Below are 19,457 nucleotides of genomic sequence, written 5' to 3' on the forward strand. Positions count from 1 at the left end.
TTGGGTGCAGGGTGATTGAACAAGAATTTAGAATCCGGTGCATGGATTTTATATAATGATTCGACCCTCTTAGATGCAGGAGGAACCGATGCAGGCTTATCCCAAGCTTTTTTGAGGCCCTCAAGGTGAAAAGGGAGCATTGGGAGGAAAGATCCAGCAGGTAAGTCAGCGTGGACTAGATCATGGACATCTGATATTCTAGGCAAATCGGTAGTGAGCTTGATATTTAGAGTGTTAGCCATGTTGGTTCGCAAGTCTAAATAGGCCTTGGAGCCCTCTGATAGTGAAAGATCTGCCGGTTTATTGATGTCAGAAATAGGCGATACAGGTGCAGATCATACAGATCTTGAAGAGTCGGAGTGTTCAGAGTCAGAATCTTCAGGTGCGTCCATAGGTGTAGTTGGACAGTCATGTGAAGGTTTGGCTGATATCGATATGGCCTTTTCTGGATGGATAAGTTGGCCAATTTGTTCTATCTGTTTAGATGGAGCAGACTGGGCAGCTGAAGTTGAAGCCACTGGTGATCGTGGTTTCGAATCCTGGCTGTAATGCCTTTGTCAATGTGGAGATAAACCCTCATGGTATTGGGAGTAGTAGATTTCCTCACGGTACCAAGGCAGATAAATTTCCTCACGGTACCGAGGCTGATAGGTTTCCTCACGGTACCAAGGTCGATGAGACTCATAGGAAGGTGATCGAGAAGTCCTATAATGCTGCCGGTATCTACATGGAGGCGAAGGTGATCCGGACCACAATGGACTATAATAGCGATCCGTGCGTCGGCTTGGAGACTGTGGGTCAGTATAGACTTGTGTGGAGAAATCTCTGTACGTTGGTGACCGGTGCAGCAGGGATCGTGAATGTCGATCATGAGCTTGGGCTGTAGGCTCTTGATATCGCGGAAAGACGGCTGAGTCCTTAAAGGTGCGGGGCGCCGATACTTCTTGGAATGGAGTTCAAGAAGATTAGTTCACTGTCCTCAAGGTCGAAGTGGTAGGTCGAAAGATTCAGTGGCAAGGATCTCATTTGGTAGTGATTCGTGGACAGAAGGGGATCGCGATAGGATGCGAATGACTTTGTCCGTTATTACATTGGTGGGAGCTGAGAGTTCCGCTGGAACATTAGGTTCCGATACCGCAGCCGTGGCCACCGACGTTGCTGAGTGTGAAGTCAATGCCATGGTATGGTCGGAGGGTCTTGAATCCGAAGACTTATGGTCGGTCTTCAGCTTGGATTTCGATGTTGTCGAACCCAATCAATGTTTGGAAGACGATTCCGGTCAGTGTTTTTTCTTGAAGTCGTCAGATTTCTCGGAGTGCTTTTCGGACTTATGCTTGCTGGGAACCGATGCCATGGAAGCTGATCGAACCACGTCCCTTTGTGTAGATAGGGAAGGTGGTGAAGTATGAGACTCAGAATCGGGCATCACAGGTCGCAGAGAAGATTCCAAAAGGTGGCTTTTGAGTCTAGCAGCTCGATCCTTTTTGGCCTATTTTCCAAATTGGCTGCAGTGAACACAAGTGTCGACTCTGTGGGCCTCCCCCAAACAAAATAAGCATAAAGAGTGTCTGTCGGTAGAGGGGATTTTGGTCCCACACCAAATATACTTTTTAAAAGTTGTTTTGCTGTCCTTCCCTTCCATACGCCCGGGGGAGGGATAGTAGTAAAGCAAAAGATAAAGTCTCTCTTTTTTTTTAGGGAGTAACGATAGTACGAAGAATTAAGATTAACGATACCAGTTGAAGAATAAAGATAGAAGAGGTTGTTGAGAGAATTGAGGAGACGCAACGAGGTAGGTCTATTCTGAGCGGCGGTTAAGAAACTGGGTGGGTGGAGCACCTTCCCTTCATTCCAGGCATGTGCAGTGGATGCCTGCTCCCCAGATCAAGAGGGAATGCATGCCAAAATAAAACACCTAGGCTAGCTTTGAATTTTCCGAGGTGGAGTTCGTTTCCAGGCAGAAAACCCATGTGTGGGACTGCACAGAGACCACGATGAAGATCTGACAGTAACGTTTAAAAAATCTGCACAGCCCATCCAATTTCTAGTGCCCAATCCCTGTTTGGCTCCACCTACTCTCAAAAAACACTTGGTGGGCACCAAGCGAGGTGTTGGCAGGCACTGTGGTGGCACCCATGCTAGGGAGCCCTGAGCTAGAGGAACACCCCGCCATTCGCTGAGGGGCACAACATGACCCACTGCTTGCACGCGGGAGAACAATTCCAGCCAAGGACAGAAAAGGGGCTATTTCTAGAACACCAATGTAACAGTTGATGCTAAGTCAAAAGAGTGTGCAGACAAGGCCATGCAATGTGTGTGTGAGCACAGTCCTTGCCCAGTGCCATTCTGTGAGGACTTCCTTTCCCTGCTTGGTGCAGATGGCACTCTCGGTTTCGACTCTATCTAGAAGACTGGGCTTCCTCTACCACCTTCAGGAAACGTATTCTCAGAGCCGAGGACCACACAGGCGGGTTCTGAATCGCTGCAACTTCTCTTCTCCTCAGGGGAGTGAGTCAGAGGGGTCGGGGTAGATGAGCAAGGTCCCAGAAAGCAAGCTGCTGTGTGTCAAGTTTTTATTTGCCATTTGAGACTTCTAAGAAGCAGAGATTTCTTTTCCTTTATTGCCGCAAGGTGTGTGTCGTATCTCACAAAGAGGTGAAGAACGGAGCCCAAATGCTGGCGGCTCAACATTGCCATAGCTCCGAGAAGCGGGGGACCAGGCCCCCGCCCGAGCAGGAACGGCCACACTCCCACATGGCCCCACAAGGAAGTTCAGGCAGGAACTAATGGAGACTGCAATTCTAACCGATTTATTTATTTGAGATTTAGCCTAGCACCCAAGTATTCTTTTAAAAACACTTCAAGAGAACTAAATAAATAGCATATTTTGATATAAAGTTTCTCAAAGGGACGTGGGGAAGGCAAGAGGAAAAAAAGAAGGTTGCGCTCATCTAGAAGAACACGTGTGGGGAATGAGAGGCGAGAGGCGGCTTTACTAAGTCAAGAGGTAGCAGCAGAAGCAGGCCCTCTTCCTCCACGTCACGATGGGCAGCGAGGCCACAAAAAAAGCTCTTCATTAATGTCTCTCCCTTTAGCTGCTGCCTAGCAGAGCCAGCTACGCAGTCTGAAGAAATCCCTGGGACAACGGAGCGGCTCCAGCAAAGGAGCTCATGGTTTCCTGCGCCTGCAAAGACAGAGAGAAAGTTTACTTTTGGGATGCTCCATCTCTCCCGGGAAACATGTGGACTTCCACCCAAAGCAAATCTCACACACCCCTCCTCTGCCTTGTGCTCTTTTTGGAGAGAACACACAACTTCTCTTTTTGGATCACAGAAGAACTGGTGCCCAAAGGCAGAGAGCATTCTTTCCTGGCAGGCAACACACTGCTTTTTCGACCCCACCCCTAGCAGTTCATCTGATGTCATCACAGAAGACAAGCCAATGGCTGGCTAGGAAGGAGTCGTACAGGGAGTGAGCACCTAGTGGTCTGCTTCGGCCAATTCCAAAAACCTTTATTGGTGTCGCGCTCTGGGTACCTCCCCGGGTCTCCCGGCGCCGCCGTCGCCCCTCCCGGGCACTCTGGGGCGTTCCCCGGAGGTCTCAGAAACAGGGGTGGGAGCCAGGTTACTTCACCTCAGGCCCCCCGTTCCCCTCTGGCTGTGCACGGACTCCTTTCTCTCTCTCAGGAGGCAGCCCCACTGTGCACTTGCCAGCTTCCTCCCCGACCTCCTCCTTGCCTCCCTTTATCCCCCCGTCTGAGTCCTCCCCCCTCCTGGGTTCTGCCCCTCTCTGGCTCCTCCCCCCCTTCAAAGCCCCAGACGCCCGGGAGAGGCGCGCCGGGGCTGGGCTGCCTGGGCGTGCCTCGGGCGTCTCGGACTTCTGCAGCGTGCTGGGGTGTGGCGTCTCTCGCCACCACGGGCCAGGCGGCTCTCCTCCTCTTCGCCCAGCGCTGGGCTCAGCTTCTCCCTCCTGCTTCCCAACGTCTCCCTCTGGCTGGGCTCCTTGGACCCGGAGACGGGCGCGGTGGCTGAGAGGCACCGTTCGGGTGGCTGTTGGCACTCCGTCAGCCCAGGTGAGGGCGGGGGCCGCCGCAGGGGCTTGGGAAGGCGTGGGAGGCTCTCGGGGCGGCGGCGGGGGCCGGGAGTGGCTGGCAGGCGCTGGGGGGTCCCCCTTGCGTAGTCCTCGCCCGGGCTGGGCGGGACAATTGGCATAACAGTTTGCTTAGGCAAGATGTCTGTGGGTAAGGGCAGCAGCCAGTATTCCGAGGATATGGCGAGAAAGCAAGCAAATTCCTCGCTTTTATAGCTGCAAATCTACTTTCACTTGCTGTATTTATACCACACCCTTCCCTCCAACGGGGATCCAAAGCAGCTTATAGCATTCTCCCTTCGTTCTGTTCTCACAACAACCCTGCGAGGTAGGTTAGGCTGAGTGACTGACAGGTCCCCAGCAAGGTTCTATGGCAGAGCAGAGATTCCACCCTGGGTGTCCCGCCTCGTAGCCCGACACCCTAACCAGCAGATGCCACTGGTTCTCTAGACTCGCGCAGGGCAGAAAGGCTCCAAGCACGGAGGGAGGGAAAGTCTTTGGTGGCCACCCACATCACTTGTCCTCTGTGCGGCTGGGGAACGGATCTACCTATCAGATTCACGTGGACACACGTGTGAAACTGCCTCCTACTGAATCAGACAGTTGGGTTCACGAAGGCCAGTATTGTCTACTCAGACTGGCAGCGGTTCTCCGGGGCTTCAGGCAGAGGTCCTTCACATCATTGACTGCCTGGTCCTTTTAACTAGAGATGCTGCTGCGGATTGGACCTGGGACCTTCTGCATGCCAAGCAGATGCTCTATCACTGAGCCATGGCTCTTCCCCCTGGATTCCAGAGCCAGACTCTCACCCACCAAATATACCTTTCAGGAACTTTTTTCTTTTCTTTTTATTACCCTTCCTACCTGTTAACATGCCTGGTAAAACTGCCCGCTTTCCCGATTGCTTCCACAGACTGGCCGCCACCTATCTGCAAGAGGCCAAACCTTGAGGTTTACTTAGCTATCTTTTGAAGAATTGGATCCTGCATTTGCCAAAATCTGCCTCAGACGGATTAAACGTCATTTTGAAACGAAAACAGAATTAACATAATCCAGAAGTTCTTAAAACTCCAAATCCACAGAGCTAGCATAATCGAGAGTAAAATTCAATTAAAACCAAGTGTGAGCAAAAACGTTTTGGCCTGACACCCAGAAGCTGGCTAACACAGGTGCTGACTGGACTTCAGGACAGAATCATGGAGTTGGAAGTGGAAGGGACCTCCAGGGTCATCTAGGCCAAACCCCTGCACAATGCAGGAAACTCATAAACGCCTCCCCCTATATTCACAGGATCTTCATTGCTGTCAGATGGCCATCTAGCTTCTGTTTAAAAACCTCCAAGGAAGGGGAGCCCACCACCTCCCAAGGAGGAAGCCTGTTAGAATCATAGAAGAGTTGGAAGGGACCTCCAGGGTCATCTAGTCCAACCCCTGCACAATGCAGCAAACTCACCAACACCTCCCCCTAAATTCACAGGATCTTCACTGCTGTCAGAGGGCCATCTAGCCTCTGTTGAAAAACCTCCAAGGAAGGGGAGCCCACCACCTCCCAAGGAGGAAGCCTGTTGGAGTGCACTCAAAGATGGGGCCACCAGCAAGGAAGCCCCACCTGTAGTTGTCACTTCCCTCCCCTCTGCAGGTACAGGGACAGAAAGGCTTGAGAAAAGGATCTTAACTAGCCAGCCGGACAGTAGGGGAGGGGGTGGTCCCTGCACGTGCCCCCAGCCCCTCAACCCAGTCAGAATAAAGTCCAGCACTCTGAATCGAGCCTCACGCCAAACCCACAGATGGGTCGCTCAGAGAGATGTTAAATAACATGGAGGCAGCCTTGTCCCCTAGCGTCACGACTGCGGCTCCTTCCCCAAAGCAAAGACCCAGCCTTGGCTTTCCTCTGCTTCCGCAATTAAGTCCCTCCAGCCAAGAGGAAAGGCAGGGGGTGTTTTATTAAGTGGGTGTAATAATAAACAAGAAGAACCCAGGAGACATCATGTCTACATCTGCAGGGAGCACATGTTTGGAATACGGCTGCCGCAGTCATAGCACTGATGTTTTTACATGCAGCAGTAGCCACAGACACAATTAGAAGAATTGCAGATTTATACCCCGCCCTTCTCTCCGAATCAGAGCAGCTCACAATCTCCTTTATCTTCTCCCCCCACAACAGACACCCTGTGAGGTGGGTGGGGCTGAGAGGGCTCTCACAGCAGCTGCCCTTTCAAGGACAACTCCTGCGAGAGCTCTGGCTGACCCAAGGCCATGCCAGCAGGTGCAAGTGGAGGAGTGGGGAAGAAGAAGACTGCAGATTTATACCCCACCCTTCTCTCCGAATCAGAGACTCAGAGCAGCTCACAGTCTCCCCCCGCAACAGACACCCTGTGAGGTGGGTGGGGCTGGAGAGGGCTCTCACAGCAGCTGCCCTTTCAAGGACAACCCCTACAAGAGCTATGGCTGACCCAAGGCCATTCCAGCAGCTGCAAGTGGAGGAGTGGGGAATCAAACCCTGTTCTCCCAGATAAGAGAGCTCTGGCTGACCCAAGGCCATTCCAGCAGCTGCAAGTGGAGGAGTGGGGAATCAAACCCGGTTCTCCCAGATAAGAGAGCTATGGCTGACCCAAGGCCATTCCAGCAGCTGCAAGTGGAGGAGTGGGGAATCAAACACGGTTCTCCCAGATAAGAGAGCTCTGGCTGACCGAAGGCCATTCCAGCAGCTGTAAGTGGAGGAGTGGGGAATCAAACCCGGCTCTCCCAGATAAGAGTCCACGCACTTCACCACTACACCAAACTGGCTCTCCAGTTTGAGATTCATGGAAGATAGGCAGTGGTTACTAGCCATGGTGACTAAAGGCAGTCAGCCTCTGAACCCATGCCAGAAGGCAAAATCAGGGGAGGTCCTCAGCCTCTGCCCCGTTGGCCCGTCACAGGAACTGGTTGGCTGCTGTGCGAGACAGGAGGCTGGACTAGAGGGACCCTCACTGGTCTGATCTCATGAGCTTATGGAGGGCTTAGCCTCTATGCCTTGTTGTTGGCTGTCTGGAGGAACTGGTTGGCCACTGTGTGACAAAATGCTGGACTAGATGAATCACTGGTCTGATCTAGCAGGGCTCTTCTGATGTTCATATGTTCAGCTAGTGCAGGGGAGGGGAACCTTTTTTCTGCCAAGGGCCATTTGGATATTTATAACATCATTCGCGGGCCATACAAAATTATCAACGTAAAAACAGTGCTCTGCCGAGGGAGAATGATTCAGGCTGGCAAAATTAATAAATGTTTTTCAATCTGAAGTCATGTGGGGAGAGCCTAATTTGGCACACACACACCTGGCCCGCCACCCTAGGCAAATGCTTAGGTCCAGGGCTTTTTTTTTAGAGGCCGCCACATGGCTCAGCTCGGCCCAGCAATCCCCCAGGGCCTGACCAAGTGATCTTGAGGGCCATAAACGGCCCTCAGGATGGACGTTCCCCACCCCTGGGTTAGTGGGACCTCCTAACATTCTAAATGCAACTTTTTGCAATCGAAGGGAGGTCTTGCCAGGACCGCTTTGTCATTGGCCCCCTCCCGCATCGCAGGCGGCTATCACCTGTAAAACCCTTCCTGGCCTTGAACTCCCATAGGCTGGGGGCCTCCTCTTTTGCTGTGCTCCCGAGAGAGCTTTGCTCATCCAAGCAGAGCCTTCTAAAGGTGCCACTCTGCAAAGGAGCGAGACCGGCAGCTGCCTGTTCATCTGTATTCTCAGGGGTGACTCGAGAGACTCTTGCCATCAGTCTGGGAGGACTTTCACTTTCCACTATCTCTGCTTTGCACCGCTCCTATCTCTGCGCAACAAGTGAAGCATTCTTTCTGCCGAGTTTTGGGGATGGCCAAGGTCATCTGTCTGATTATGTTCGCACCTGCAAGGGGCCTGGGAAAGGAGTATCAGAGGAGGGATTGTCCGCTTCACGCTTTCCTTAAGATTTGAATGTGTAACGGTTTAATTCTGAACTATAAGTAGAGGGCAGTTTTCGCAAGGACCATCTTGCTCTGCCCTGTCGTGTATCAATAAACAGCTATTCTCGCAATGGGCTGTCGTTGATCATTGAACTGTTGGGGACTTGACACCTTGCAGAAGAGCCTGCCTAGAAAGTTCAAGAGGTCTCCAAAACAGAGACAGGGGTCACTTTTTAGAAAAAGAGCTGGACTGCGGTTGAGAGCCACGAACCAGGAGGGCACCTTGATGGAACAGAATGGCAGTCTGCAGCAGTGATGACTGCAGGTGTCACGGAGTGGTCTTTAAAGCCTAGTGATTCCACTTGGCATGAGATCAGCCGTTCCCAAGCTAGAGGGCCAGGGATACCGGGGGGCGGGGAGCTTGGAGTTACTTTCACAAGAGCCCTCAGCATTGGCATTTTGATACTTTTGTCCTTATGCATTTTCTCAGTCAACAGATATGAACTATGCAACTACCCTCTCTCTTTGGGGGGGGGGGGGGTTTCAGACTTCTTTTAATATAAAAAGGGACCCTCGTAGAGTTGGTAACCCCTGCCTTGATCGCTTGCTGTTCACAATGTTCTCTAACCCTGGGAAGCTTAGCAGGGTCAGCCCTGGCTGGTGTTTGGGAGACCGAGGCTGGCCAGGGCTGGGAGGCAGAGGCAGGCAAGGGCAAACCCCACACGGTCGCCACAAGCCGGCTGCAACTTGACAGCCACAAAAATAAAATAAAAGCCCTATTGGAATTTTTGGTTCTCTTCCTGCAATCTGCCTCGAGCCTCAGAGGCAAGAAAAGCAGCCTTATAAATAAAGGCCCTGAATCCCACCCCAAACCCAAGCCTGAACTGACCTCAGTCGAGCGTCCCGTCTCCCCCAAGGTCTCCTGAAGCTACACAGCGGTCACAACCTCAAGCATCTCCCCTGGCCAGAGGGCAGCCTTTCTTGGGGTCCAGGGATGCTCCCAGCAGCCAGTCCACGGCATCAGGGCTCACCCACTGAAAAGGCATCCACGGAACTTGGACTGCGGACTGGCCTGGCTTCGATGCAGAGTGGAGGCAAATCTGCAAAGCGCCTCACAAAAGAATGACAGCCGGCCTGTCTGTTTTGCCTGGCCTGAAGAAGGGACTTACTTGGGCTGAGCGTGATGCTGGTACCCGGGTCCAAGGCCTGAGCCTGCCTTCATCTCCACCGCAACAGAACACTGGAAAGGAACACACACATTCCCTGGGGTCAAGAGCCAACCCTGCAGAACCTCCCTCCCTGCCCCCTTCCACTTGAGAAGACAACGACTGCAGGTTTATACCCCGCCCTTCTCCCTGAATCAGAGACTCAGAGCGGCTCACAATTCTTTTAGCTTCTCCCCCCACAACAGACACCCTGTGAGGTGGGTGGGGCTGAGAGGGCTCTCACAGCAGCTGCCCTTTCAAGGACAACCTCTGCCAAAGCTATGGCTGACCCAAGGCCATCTCAGCAGGTGCAAGTGGAGGAGGGGGGAATCAAACTCGGCTCTCCCAGATAAGAGGCCGCACACTTAACCACGACACCAAACTGGCTCTCCTCTCCCCGTTCTTCAGACTTACTCGGGTTTCAACATCCGTCCATTCTGACTCAGCAGCATCATTTGGAGGATGGGAGGGAGACGATCGCCGCTTTCGCCTGGAAGCAGCAGAGAACAGTCAGGGCCTGCATCCAACTGCGGTGGTTGGGACAAGCCACTATGAGGGGCTGAAGAGGGCCACCCACAGACCCCAGGGCTGAGGTCTCCCATGTCACCCTCCTGTCTCAAAGCAGCTAGCTGGCAATGGCAGGGGAAATGCCTCTCAAGTCAGCCAGGTTGTACCTGACCTGGGTAGCCCAGGTGAGCCTGATCTTCTCCGATCTCGGAGGCCAAGCAGGGGCGAGCCTGGCAAGTTCTTGGATGGGAGACCTCCAAGGAATACCAGGGCTGGGAGGTGGAGGCAGGTGATAAAAGCCACTTCTCCGAGTGTCCTCCAGGCCCCATTACGAGTTGCCAGAGGTCTTTGGGAGTTCTAGGAACCGGGGCATGTGCATGCAAAGGCGGCCACTTTAGTCAGGACTGAATCTGGGTATTTCTCGTCATGTCTCTGGATCTCTTGAAGAGTTTTTTTTTTCTTTTATTTGGAAAAAGGGTGGGGGGGGAGACCCTTAATCCCAAACGACCATCCTGGACTTTGAACCAAGCACTGGCAGTCTCTGCTCCTCCCGACTCACCCAGTTGGCGATTCCTGCTTCAGGGTCTCGACCTCTGTGAACTGGACTGCCTGGCCGCCCCCCCTGGTCTTGAAAACGTCGCCCTGGAAGCAAAACACAACTCAAGCTCTCACAGCAGGCGGGGCTTAAAGTAGGATGTCGTTCCAGCATTTGCAGGCTGTCTTCAACCAGCCTCTTTTCTGTTTAGACATTGCAGGCCAGGCCCAAAGGAGTTGTTCTCTTCTCTGAACGTCCAGCTAAGTTGTGCCAGGCCTTGGAGAAGATGGTCTAGCTCAGGGGTGGCCAAACTGTGGCTCAGGAGCCACATGTGGCTCTTTCACGCATATTGTGCGGCTCTTGAAACCTCCACTATCCCATCAGCCAGCTTGGAAAAGGCATTTGTCTCTTCTTCAAGCCAAGCCGGCTGGCAGCTTGGACAATGCATTTAAAGTTAAAGATGCTTTCTTTCCACCTCTCCCCCTCCTATTTGCTTCCCTTCCTCCCAGTCTTGTGGCTCTCAGACAGTTGACATTTATTCCATAGGGCTCTTACATTAAGCAAGTTTGGCCACCCCTGGTCTAGCTCAAAGGTAAGGCCCGCAGGAATCCCTCCTCAGCTGGTTTCTTCCACCCCTTGACCACTGGGAGACTACACACCACACTGCTTAGCACAGGTGCCCACCACCCCCTTCACCTTTTGACAAGACTGGAAGCACAAGCACGGCTGCTGCTTGGAGGCCAGATTCCCCACCACTGCCACCCAAAGCTGCTTGAGGCTGCATTCACTCTCTTCCACGTACAAGACAAACCTCCCCATTCTTTGCTTTCCCATCTGCAAGGGCTCGTGCTTCCCCGCCCCCCAACCCCGAGCACCGTGCCTGAGAGTTCCCCTTTCTACCTTGATCAGCCTCGTCTCGATCTCCCCGTCGGAAGCCAACTCCTGGTGGGTGAGCATGTACTTGTCGCACTTGGCCAGGGCCTTCTCGCTGGCAGCAGCCACGGTGATGGCGTTGGGCACGTGCGGCTGCATGACCGTTTCTGTCTGCAAGTTGGAGGGCGGCTTGTGGTCCACCCACCTCTCCCCAGCTGAACGAGAGCGCCTGTGCCGGAGACGGACTGGCAGGGCATTCTAGATCAGATGGCAAAAAGAACGGCAAGAGGCACTTAATGAAGGAAACCCCACCGACACAGGACAAAGGAGCACCCTTAAGATCAACGAAGCTTAATTCTGGGCATAAGCTTTTATGGGCACACTTTGTGCATGCACACAAAACCCAGAATTGACCTTTGTTGGTCTTATAGGTGCCACTGGACTCAAAACTTTGTTCTATTGCTTCAGACCAGCACGGCCACCCACCTCCACAGAGACTATGAAGCTGCATTCTAGCACAGCAGGCACCCCAGTAGATGGAGGTGGTCTGTGATGTAGCTAGCCTGAACAGCCACACTACACCGTGTGCCCCAGACACGACTTCATCGCATTGGCTAGACTTTCCACCAAAAGTTATGCTTGCTCTTAACACAGCAGTAACATGGGCTTAATGTCAAGTTAATCTGCTCTCATATTACACAGGCAAACATGAAACATGGGCTCTGCTTTGCAGCCATGATAGATCTTTGGGGTTTGTAGAATCTTTCAGGCTCAAGTGCCGTGTTCTACTAGAGAAAGTTTTTCTTCCAGACGTTTCGTTCTCGGCTGCGGAGAACATCCTCAGTGGCGATGCAACCGGAGCAGGCGCTCTGACCTTCTTGGCTGCTGTGCATTGAGTGAGGCCAGGGCTGCTGGAGAGCTGCTATTTCTAGGCTGGAGGGGGTGTGGCGAGAGGGCAATAGGTTTGTGGATGTGCCCATTGTTTGGTGGGGCTTCCGTAGTGATAAGGAAACTGGCTGTTGAATGTGACCATTGTTCTGGAAGAAAAACTTTCTCCAGTAGAATACGGCACTTGAGCCCGAAAGATTCTACAAACCCCAATGATGTTACCAGCCGTGAAAACCTGAAATCTTTCATGATAGATCTGATTGCCCAGATGAAGAACTCAGTTCCTAAAGGAACACATGTCCAGAGCTTGTGGTAGGCAGCAGGTTCAGACAGGCACGGAAGCCAACCACACAACAAGGGCTTTCATTTAAACTACGAGTTGTGAGCCACAGTCAGAATTAAACGCCAACCCTGCATTAATAAAGAAAGAGAAGCAGGAGGCAACAGAAGAGCCCTGCTGGAGCAGGCCAGTGAGGGCCCATCTAGTCCAGCAACCTTTTTCACTCAGTGGCCACACAAAAGATGCTTTGGGTATTTTTAATGGGGGGAAAAACGCCAAGAGTTTAAGTGGTTCAACTGAAGCCCTGTTAGACACAAACACAGAAGACTCTGCAGTGCTTGGATTGGCAAGGCTTGACAGCTTCCGTTTGTACCGGGGTTTAAGTTTTGACCAACAAACCCCAAACAAACAGCAGCTAGCTGTTGGAACACCCAAAGACTGTAACAGCCTCAGTTTTTCCTAGGCCAGAATTCAGAGCTACCTGCTTTTCTGACCCCGCTCAACAGAAAAGAGCAGAGGGACTCTCTGCACCTGTCCAAAGGGGACCAAGCAACAACTGCTAGCTGCCAAGCAGACAAGACAAAAGGAAGGGAACACAAAGCCTGAAGAAAAGGCAGCTTCCGAAGAAGACTGTACTAGAGAGACAGACAGACAGCGTATGTGAAGGGTTTGACTTCAGAGCAGCACAAAGGCCCAATTTGGAGGCATGAAGCTGCCCTAAACGCAATTAGATCCCTGGCCCGTCAAGATCAGTATCATCTACTCAGACTGGCAGCAGCTGTTCAAGGTAAAGAGGTCTTTCAAATCACCTCTTACCAGGTCCTTTAACTGGAGATTAACAGAACCAGGGGCTTTCTGCCTGCCAAGTAGAGACTCTTCCACTAAGCCACAGCCCTTCCCCAACTGCAGTAAAAAAGCCCCCACCCACATCCTGGTTTCAGATGCCTGCCGGATTCAGCAATCTCTTTGGAAGGTCTGAAGCTGTCACATAAGAACATAAGAGAAGCCATGTTGGATCAGGCCAGTGGCCCCTCCAGTCCAACACTCTGTGTCACATAAGAACATAAGAGAAGCCATGTTGGATCAGGCCAGTGGCCCATCCAGTCCCACACTCTGTGTCACATAAGAACATAAGAGAAGCCATGTTGGATCAGGCCAGTGGCCCCTCCAGTCCAACACTCTGTGTCACATAAGAACATAAGAGAAGCCCTGTTGGATCAGGCCAATGGCCCATCCAGTCCAACACTCTGTGTCACATAAGAGAAGCCCTGTTGGATCAGGCCAATGGCCCATCCAGTCCAACACTGTGTCACACAGTGGCTAACAAACCCAAGTGCGATCAGGAGGTCCACCAGTGAGACCAGGACACTAGAAGCCCTCCCACTGTGCCCCTCCCCAAGCACCAAGAATACAGAGCATCACTTGCCCCAGACAGAGAGTTCCAACAATTCACTGTAGCTAATAGCCACTGATGGAGCTCTGCTCCATATGCTTATCCAATCCCCTCTTGAAGCTGTCTATGCTTGTAGCTGCCGCCATCTCCTGTGGCAGTGAATTCCACATGTTAATCACTCTTTGGGTGAAGAAGGACTTCCTTTTATCCATTCTAACCTGACTGCTCAGCAATTTCATTGCATGTCCACGAGGTCTTGTATTGTGAGAAAGGGAGAAAAGTCCTTCTTTCTCTACCTTCTCTCTCCCATGCATAATCTTGTAAAACTCTATCATGTCACCTGCTCAGTCGACGTTTCTCCAAGCTAAAGAGCCCCAAGTGTTTTAACCTTTCTTCAAAGTATTCCAACCCTCTAATCATTCTAGTTGCCCTTTTCTGCACTTTTCCCAATGCTATAATATAGAACCGCCATTCTCAAGGAACAAGAAGCCAATTCAGCTTCTGAGGCATCACAGCCTCTTCTGCTCCTCTTCGGGCCAGACTCTGCACCCATTCGCCACCGGGAGCAGCTCTGACCCTGCGACGGAGGCCCTTGCCTACCTCGAGTGCCTCTCTACCGCTGGGGGCCATGAGGGCTCCAGTCCAGTGCATGCCCCGCCTCCTCTCCGCCGCAGCACAGGGCCTCGCCCGCTCTGGCTCTTGCAGCCTGCTCCTGGCTGCAGGCGTGCTGCCGCTGGGGCCAGGCCTCCTCTGCTCCCACTCCGAGATGCAAGAGGCCACGGAGATGCTGTCGCAGGAGTTGGAGCGCCTGTGCAGCTGCGGCTCGACTGCGGCGGGCAGGTGAGCAGGCAGCTGAGTGATGACACAGTTACTAGAAGACTGAAGAGAGGCGAAGTTAGTGGACGTGGCACGGAGAAAGCCAGGCAGCCACACAAAACCAACACAGCCACGGGACGCTGAGGCAGCAGAAGTTGGGTGCAGACTGGGAAGACTCAAGGGAAGGAAGGAAGGAAGGGGGGAGGCACGGGAACCTGCTGCCAGGTATTTGGGGAGGGGGAGCAGATCCACAGGCAGGACAGATTCTCTGCAGACGCACAACCAAGGGCAATGCCCAGCCCCTCAGAGTCATTTCCCCCATGAGAAGGAGAGGTTCCTTACGGGTACAGGTGGAGGCGACATGGACCGTGGCAGCACTTTCTCCCGGTCCTTCTCCCGCGAAGGCCTCTCTAGCTTGCTCCCTTTTGGTTCTGTGACGATGGCCTTCAGCTGCTTCAGCTTCTCGTCCTTCACCCAAAGCTTGTTCTGCATCTCCAGCTGCTTGGCCGCCACCCGCCGCTCCTACAAGGGACGAGGGGCGATCGGGCGCCAGTTGTCAAAAGACAGAGGCAAGAGCGCGCCAGCTGCGAGGGTAGCGCATGAAATGGACACGTGCCGGAATGCGCCAGGAGGCAAGCGAGCCCCTGTGGCAGGACAGCGCGTCAGACTTACAGCAGAGGTCCTGTCTGCACAGTTAGTAGGGTGGGGTGAATTCCTTACTCAAAAAGCCAGATCACCCATCCTGCCAAGGAATCTGACGCAAGGATGCAGACGACACTCCCAGCAAGCAGCCCCCAAACACTTATTTTTAAACTGACCATGCTGGGTTTTGGAAGCTCCTGTCAGCCGCTTTGGGTCCCTTTGTGGAGAAAAGCGACTTAGGAACACCTTAATCAAAAAAGCCTCATTGCGGGGGGTGCAGAGCACTTGCTCTTCCACTAGAAAAGCTTCTCCCTCCGGGCCTGAGAAGCTGGGCACCACCCACACTGGGACACACACACACACACTCACGCATTCCTTCTCCCACTTCATCGTGGTCTCCGTCACCACGCCCTGCAACCGCGCTTCCAGCCGCCGCTTTTCGGAAGTCTGGCGCTGCAGCTTCTGGTTCCTGGCATCCAACTCCTGCTGCAAGCCGCGCTTCTCCTCCTCATAGATGCCCGTCGTTTTCTCCAAGATATCGATCTGTTGAGGCAAACGGCAGCTGCTTTCCCCTGCATTTCTCCACGTTGTACACAACCAGCAGCCGCCCGCATTCCAAAGGATGTTCCAAGCCATCCTCTAGGGGCAGCAGCTCTCATCATTTAAGCCTAGGACAGAACGCCCGTTTCAGGTGAGCCCACCTTCTCAAACGGAAAGCAGAGCAGTCAGGCTACAGATGGGGCATGAGCAATGAGGACAGGCGGCCACCCTTTAGACAAGTGAGGCATGTATGGTTTCAACAGCCACTGCACACAAACCTTATATTCCAGAGTTTTGGCTTTCTTCTCCAGTCGCTCGATTTCCGATTTTTGTCCTCCTATTATCTTGTCTTTTTCGGCCATTCTCGCCTGAGCATAGTTCTCCTTGGAGACGAGGTTGGCGTCAAAGTCCTGCATCATGCTCCTCAAGGAGAGCACTGCAACGCAAGAGGAAAACTCTGCCAGGTCTCACCACCAACAGGGCTGACGGGGCTACTACAGCTAGACCAGCTGATGTTCACTGGAAATACCCAGCCGGGGCCAGTTATTCCTCTCCAGTCTGTACCCACATCTGTAAAACGGGGATCAGTGTGGAAGCCTAACTCAGATTTCACAAAACAGATTAGAAATGTCAAAGAGCTTCTTATGGCAGGGATGAGTGACCACAAGCCAGTCCAGGATCAGACAGCTTCAGCCCCATCAAGAAAACGAGGAAGCGACGGGATTTATACGCCTCCCTTCACTACTCGAAGGAGTCTCAGAGTGGTTTACAATCTCCTTTCCCTTCCCCTCTCCACAACAGACACCCTGCAAGGTAGGTGGGGCTGAGAGAGCTGCTCTGTGAGAACTGTAACTGACCCACGGCCACTCCAGCAGCTGCAAGTGGAGGAGGGGGGGGGAATCAAACCCGGTTCTCCCAGATTAGAGTCTGTGCACTTCACCACGACACCAAACTGATCAACTTTATCACTGGGACATGTTGAATTCTCTCCCACAAAAGGCTCAGGGAAATAAAATGTACAATTTCTGGCCAGACAGGGAATTATTCAGACACGTACAGTGAGTGCTGGTTGAAAAAAAGTCCTCCAAATGCCAGAAGCTAGCTGTGCAACAGAATGCTGACTGTGTCTATTGAGCAGAGGGCAACATCGCCATGCTGCCGTGGTCACCAGCAAGGCGAGAAGCGAGTCCCCACGGCCCAGGCCAGGTTCTCTAGAAAGCACTCCAGCTGTGCCACTCCTAAGAGAGCAGTGAGGCCACAGGTGGTGAACACAGCCTCCGGGGGGGGGGGGGGGGGGCTTACCGTTCTTGTTGAACTCTGCTGTTAGCTTCTGCCGGATGCTGTGGCGGGCCTCGAGCACTTCGATCAGCCGAGGAAGGGTCTGGTCATCGCTGATGTCCAAGAGCTCACAGGAAGGCAGTGGAGGGAAGCTCTGCATGAGCATCTCTGTGACGGCCCGCTCCCGATCTGCAAGAGGAAAAGCGGGTGGCTGCGGGGTTGGCCTCCCTTCCCTGCCATAAGGCTGAGCTGCCAGTGCCAATCACACCCTCACTTCCCCTGCTTGCCACACTAGCTTTGCCCCAAACGGCTGCACTGCACCCTGCTGAGTATAAGAGGGGTAGGAAGAAGTGCCCTCTGCATGGAGTCGCTCAGCATTGGAATCTGCATAGAACGTGACACTCCTGGTTGAACGGACGTCTGCAAGGAGGCCGCAGCTACCTCGTGGCATTGCTGAAATCACTCAGGGCAAAACTACATATCAGGGGTGGCCAAACTTGCTGAACGTAAGAGCCACATAGAATAAATGTCGGATGTTTGAAAGCCGCAAGATATGAAGGTCAGATGTTTGAGAGCCGCGAGACGGACGGAAGGAAGGAAAATGGGGGAGAGGTGGAAAGAAAGCAACTTTAACTTTAAATACATTCTCCAAGCCACCAATTGGCTTGGCGAAGTGATTTAAAGAGAGAAATGCTTTCTCCAAACAGGCCGATGGGGCAGTGGGGGCTTCAAGAGCCACACTATATATGTGGCTCCCGAGTCACAGATTGGCCACCCCTGCTATATATCATGCCGCAGCCACGTTTCAGGACAGGCTCCTCTGAGTTGTTTGTCAGCATTCGAGACACAGAAAGCTTCTCGGGACTCACCCCCGTCAATTGGGCCGCCTCGGATTTCCAGCTGCCGCGACAGCTCCTCCCGGAAGGCCTGATTCTTGAAGCGGCGGCCGGGTGTCAGCCCACACAAGGGCTTGTCAAGAGGCCTGGCCACCTCCACTTCCTGGGTGATCTCTGCAAACCTCATCACTTGCTGCACGGGAAGAATTTGCCAAAGTGAAAAGGACGCCCCCATGGGCTGGCGACATTTAACAGGGCACACTCAGGCTCAGCTGTATTAGGGGCCGTGACGGACGGTGCTTTCAAACCTCATAGGTGCTGTGCAAACCTGTGACGGACTGAAGGGCTAATGCCTCACAGAGCCAGGAGCCTTGGAGCGACAGGCTGCTCAAAGGGAACTCTGGGGAGAGCATCAGTGAAGAAGAAAGTGCTGGGAATTGACTGAAGAAGAGAACGCAGTTTAGCCGTTCGCTCAAACAGGACTGGGACTCCATCCCAGAAGGCAGATTGAAATGTTCTCCACTTTATCTGGGAATGAAGGACCCAACTCAATTTGATACGCCTCAATATGCAGGCAGTTCCAAAACAGGCCATCATATATGATCTCAAGTTGCACTGCACTGCCAACAGCCCAGATGAAGGGCGGTTTCCTCAAGATACCTTCAGATCATTGCCCTGTGGCAGCGGCTGAGTCACTGTCCCAGATCTTTTTCTACTGCCCAAAGTATCCCAGATCTTTTTCTACTGCCAGAGAGACATTTCTTAGAAAATGGCTAATTTTTAGCCACTTCTGACACCTCAAGATTAAGATTACTTCTGAGCAGCTTCTGCAAAAGCTACACTGTGGACATGGCAAACATCTGTTTTGCCATAAGGTTTAATTCTTAAATTGTGCTTTGTGGTGTGTGGCCTGTGGGCTCCTAAACTTGAATAAACTTGAGAGAAACTTGAGTAACTGACGGAGGACGGGAAGGCGGCAAGCGGGAGGATTGCTGAAGACCCCTGTTCAGAACAGGAAAAGGGGCAGAGCTCTAAAGAGTGAAGTGATTCCTCAGGAGAGAAAGGTTTTAGGGTACTTGGCTGTGTGTCCCTGTCTTCGAGGACTGGAAGAGTCTGTGAAGCTCAGAAATTTAAAATGAAGCGTTTAAACAGACAAGCCTCTCTCCTCAGAGATTCAAAGACTTTGAGGAAAAGCCAAAACTCTTACTTATTACATATTAACAGGAGTTTGTGAAACTACTAAGTTATCTCTGAGTTACTATTGACTGTTATTGATTCACCTCAGACATTTTACCTGATTCCACCTGACCTTTTCCCCTCTACAAGGAATAAAATATTTTATTTTTGAACTTGCAAAAGCCCCTTGTATGCCATTTTCAGAAGTATAAGCTGGTGAGTTTTGGCTTTTCCCTCAAGTCACTGGGTTGAGCTGGCATGAAAATATAATAATGTGACAGGGTAGAACAGCCATAAAACCTTCAAAGAAAAGAAATAAAGGGGCTCTGGACAAAGGGGATATTCCCAGCTCGCTGTTTTGTAAACGCACCAACGGCTGAACCACTCCTGACTCTCTCTAAAATAAAGAAGTTTTCCAAGTCCCAAGGAAAGCCAACAATTCCAGAAGTTGCACAGCTGGCTACACTCAACAGAAA

General features: G+C 52.4%; 1 protein-coding gene across 2 annotated transcripts in view; it reads right to left on the reverse strand.

Annotated features, from left to right (window-relative positions):
- Window positions 1-2,799: 2,799 nt before the first annotated feature.
- Window positions 2,800-19,457, reverse strand: part of KIF23 (kinesin family member 23) — a 33,872-nt gene continuing 17,214 nt past the window's right edge. For both annotated transcript variants that reach the window (XM_060260150.1, XM_060260151.1), the window contains 11 exons: window positions 17,839-17,998; window positions 16,994-17,158; window positions 15,970-16,127; window positions 15,521-15,694; window positions 14,852-15,031; window positions 14,294-14,572; window positions 11,160-11,390; window positions 10,284-10,366; window positions 9,632-9,707; window positions 9,182-9,252; window positions 2,800-3,184 (listed from right to left, as the gene is read on the reverse strand). In XM_060260150.1, coding sequence (XP_060116133.1) covers window positions 3,169-3,184; window positions 9,182-9,252; window positions 9,632-9,707; window positions 10,284-10,366; window positions 11,160-11,390; window positions 14,294-14,572; window positions 14,852-15,031; window positions 15,521-15,694; window positions 15,970-16,127; window positions 16,994-17,158; window positions 17,839-17,998 — 1,593 coding nt within the window. In that variant the 3' untranslated portion in view covers window positions 2,800-3,168. The remainder of the gene's footprint in view (window positions 3,185-9,181; window positions 9,253-9,631; window positions 9,708-10,283; window positions 10,367-11,159; window positions 11,391-14,293; window positions 14,573-14,851; window positions 15,032-15,520; window positions 15,695-15,969; window positions 16,128-16,993; window positions 17,159-17,838; window positions 17,999-19,457) is intronic.

The sequence above is a fragment of the Heteronotia binoei genome, chromosome 19 (genome assembly GCF_032191835.1).
Source record: "Heteronotia binoei isolate CCM8104 ecotype False Entrance Well chromosome 19, APGP_CSIRO_Hbin_v1, whole genome shotgun sequence".
Lineage (NCBI taxonomy): Eukaryota > Metazoa > Chordata > Lepidosauria > Squamata > Gekkonidae > Heteronotia > Heteronotia binoei.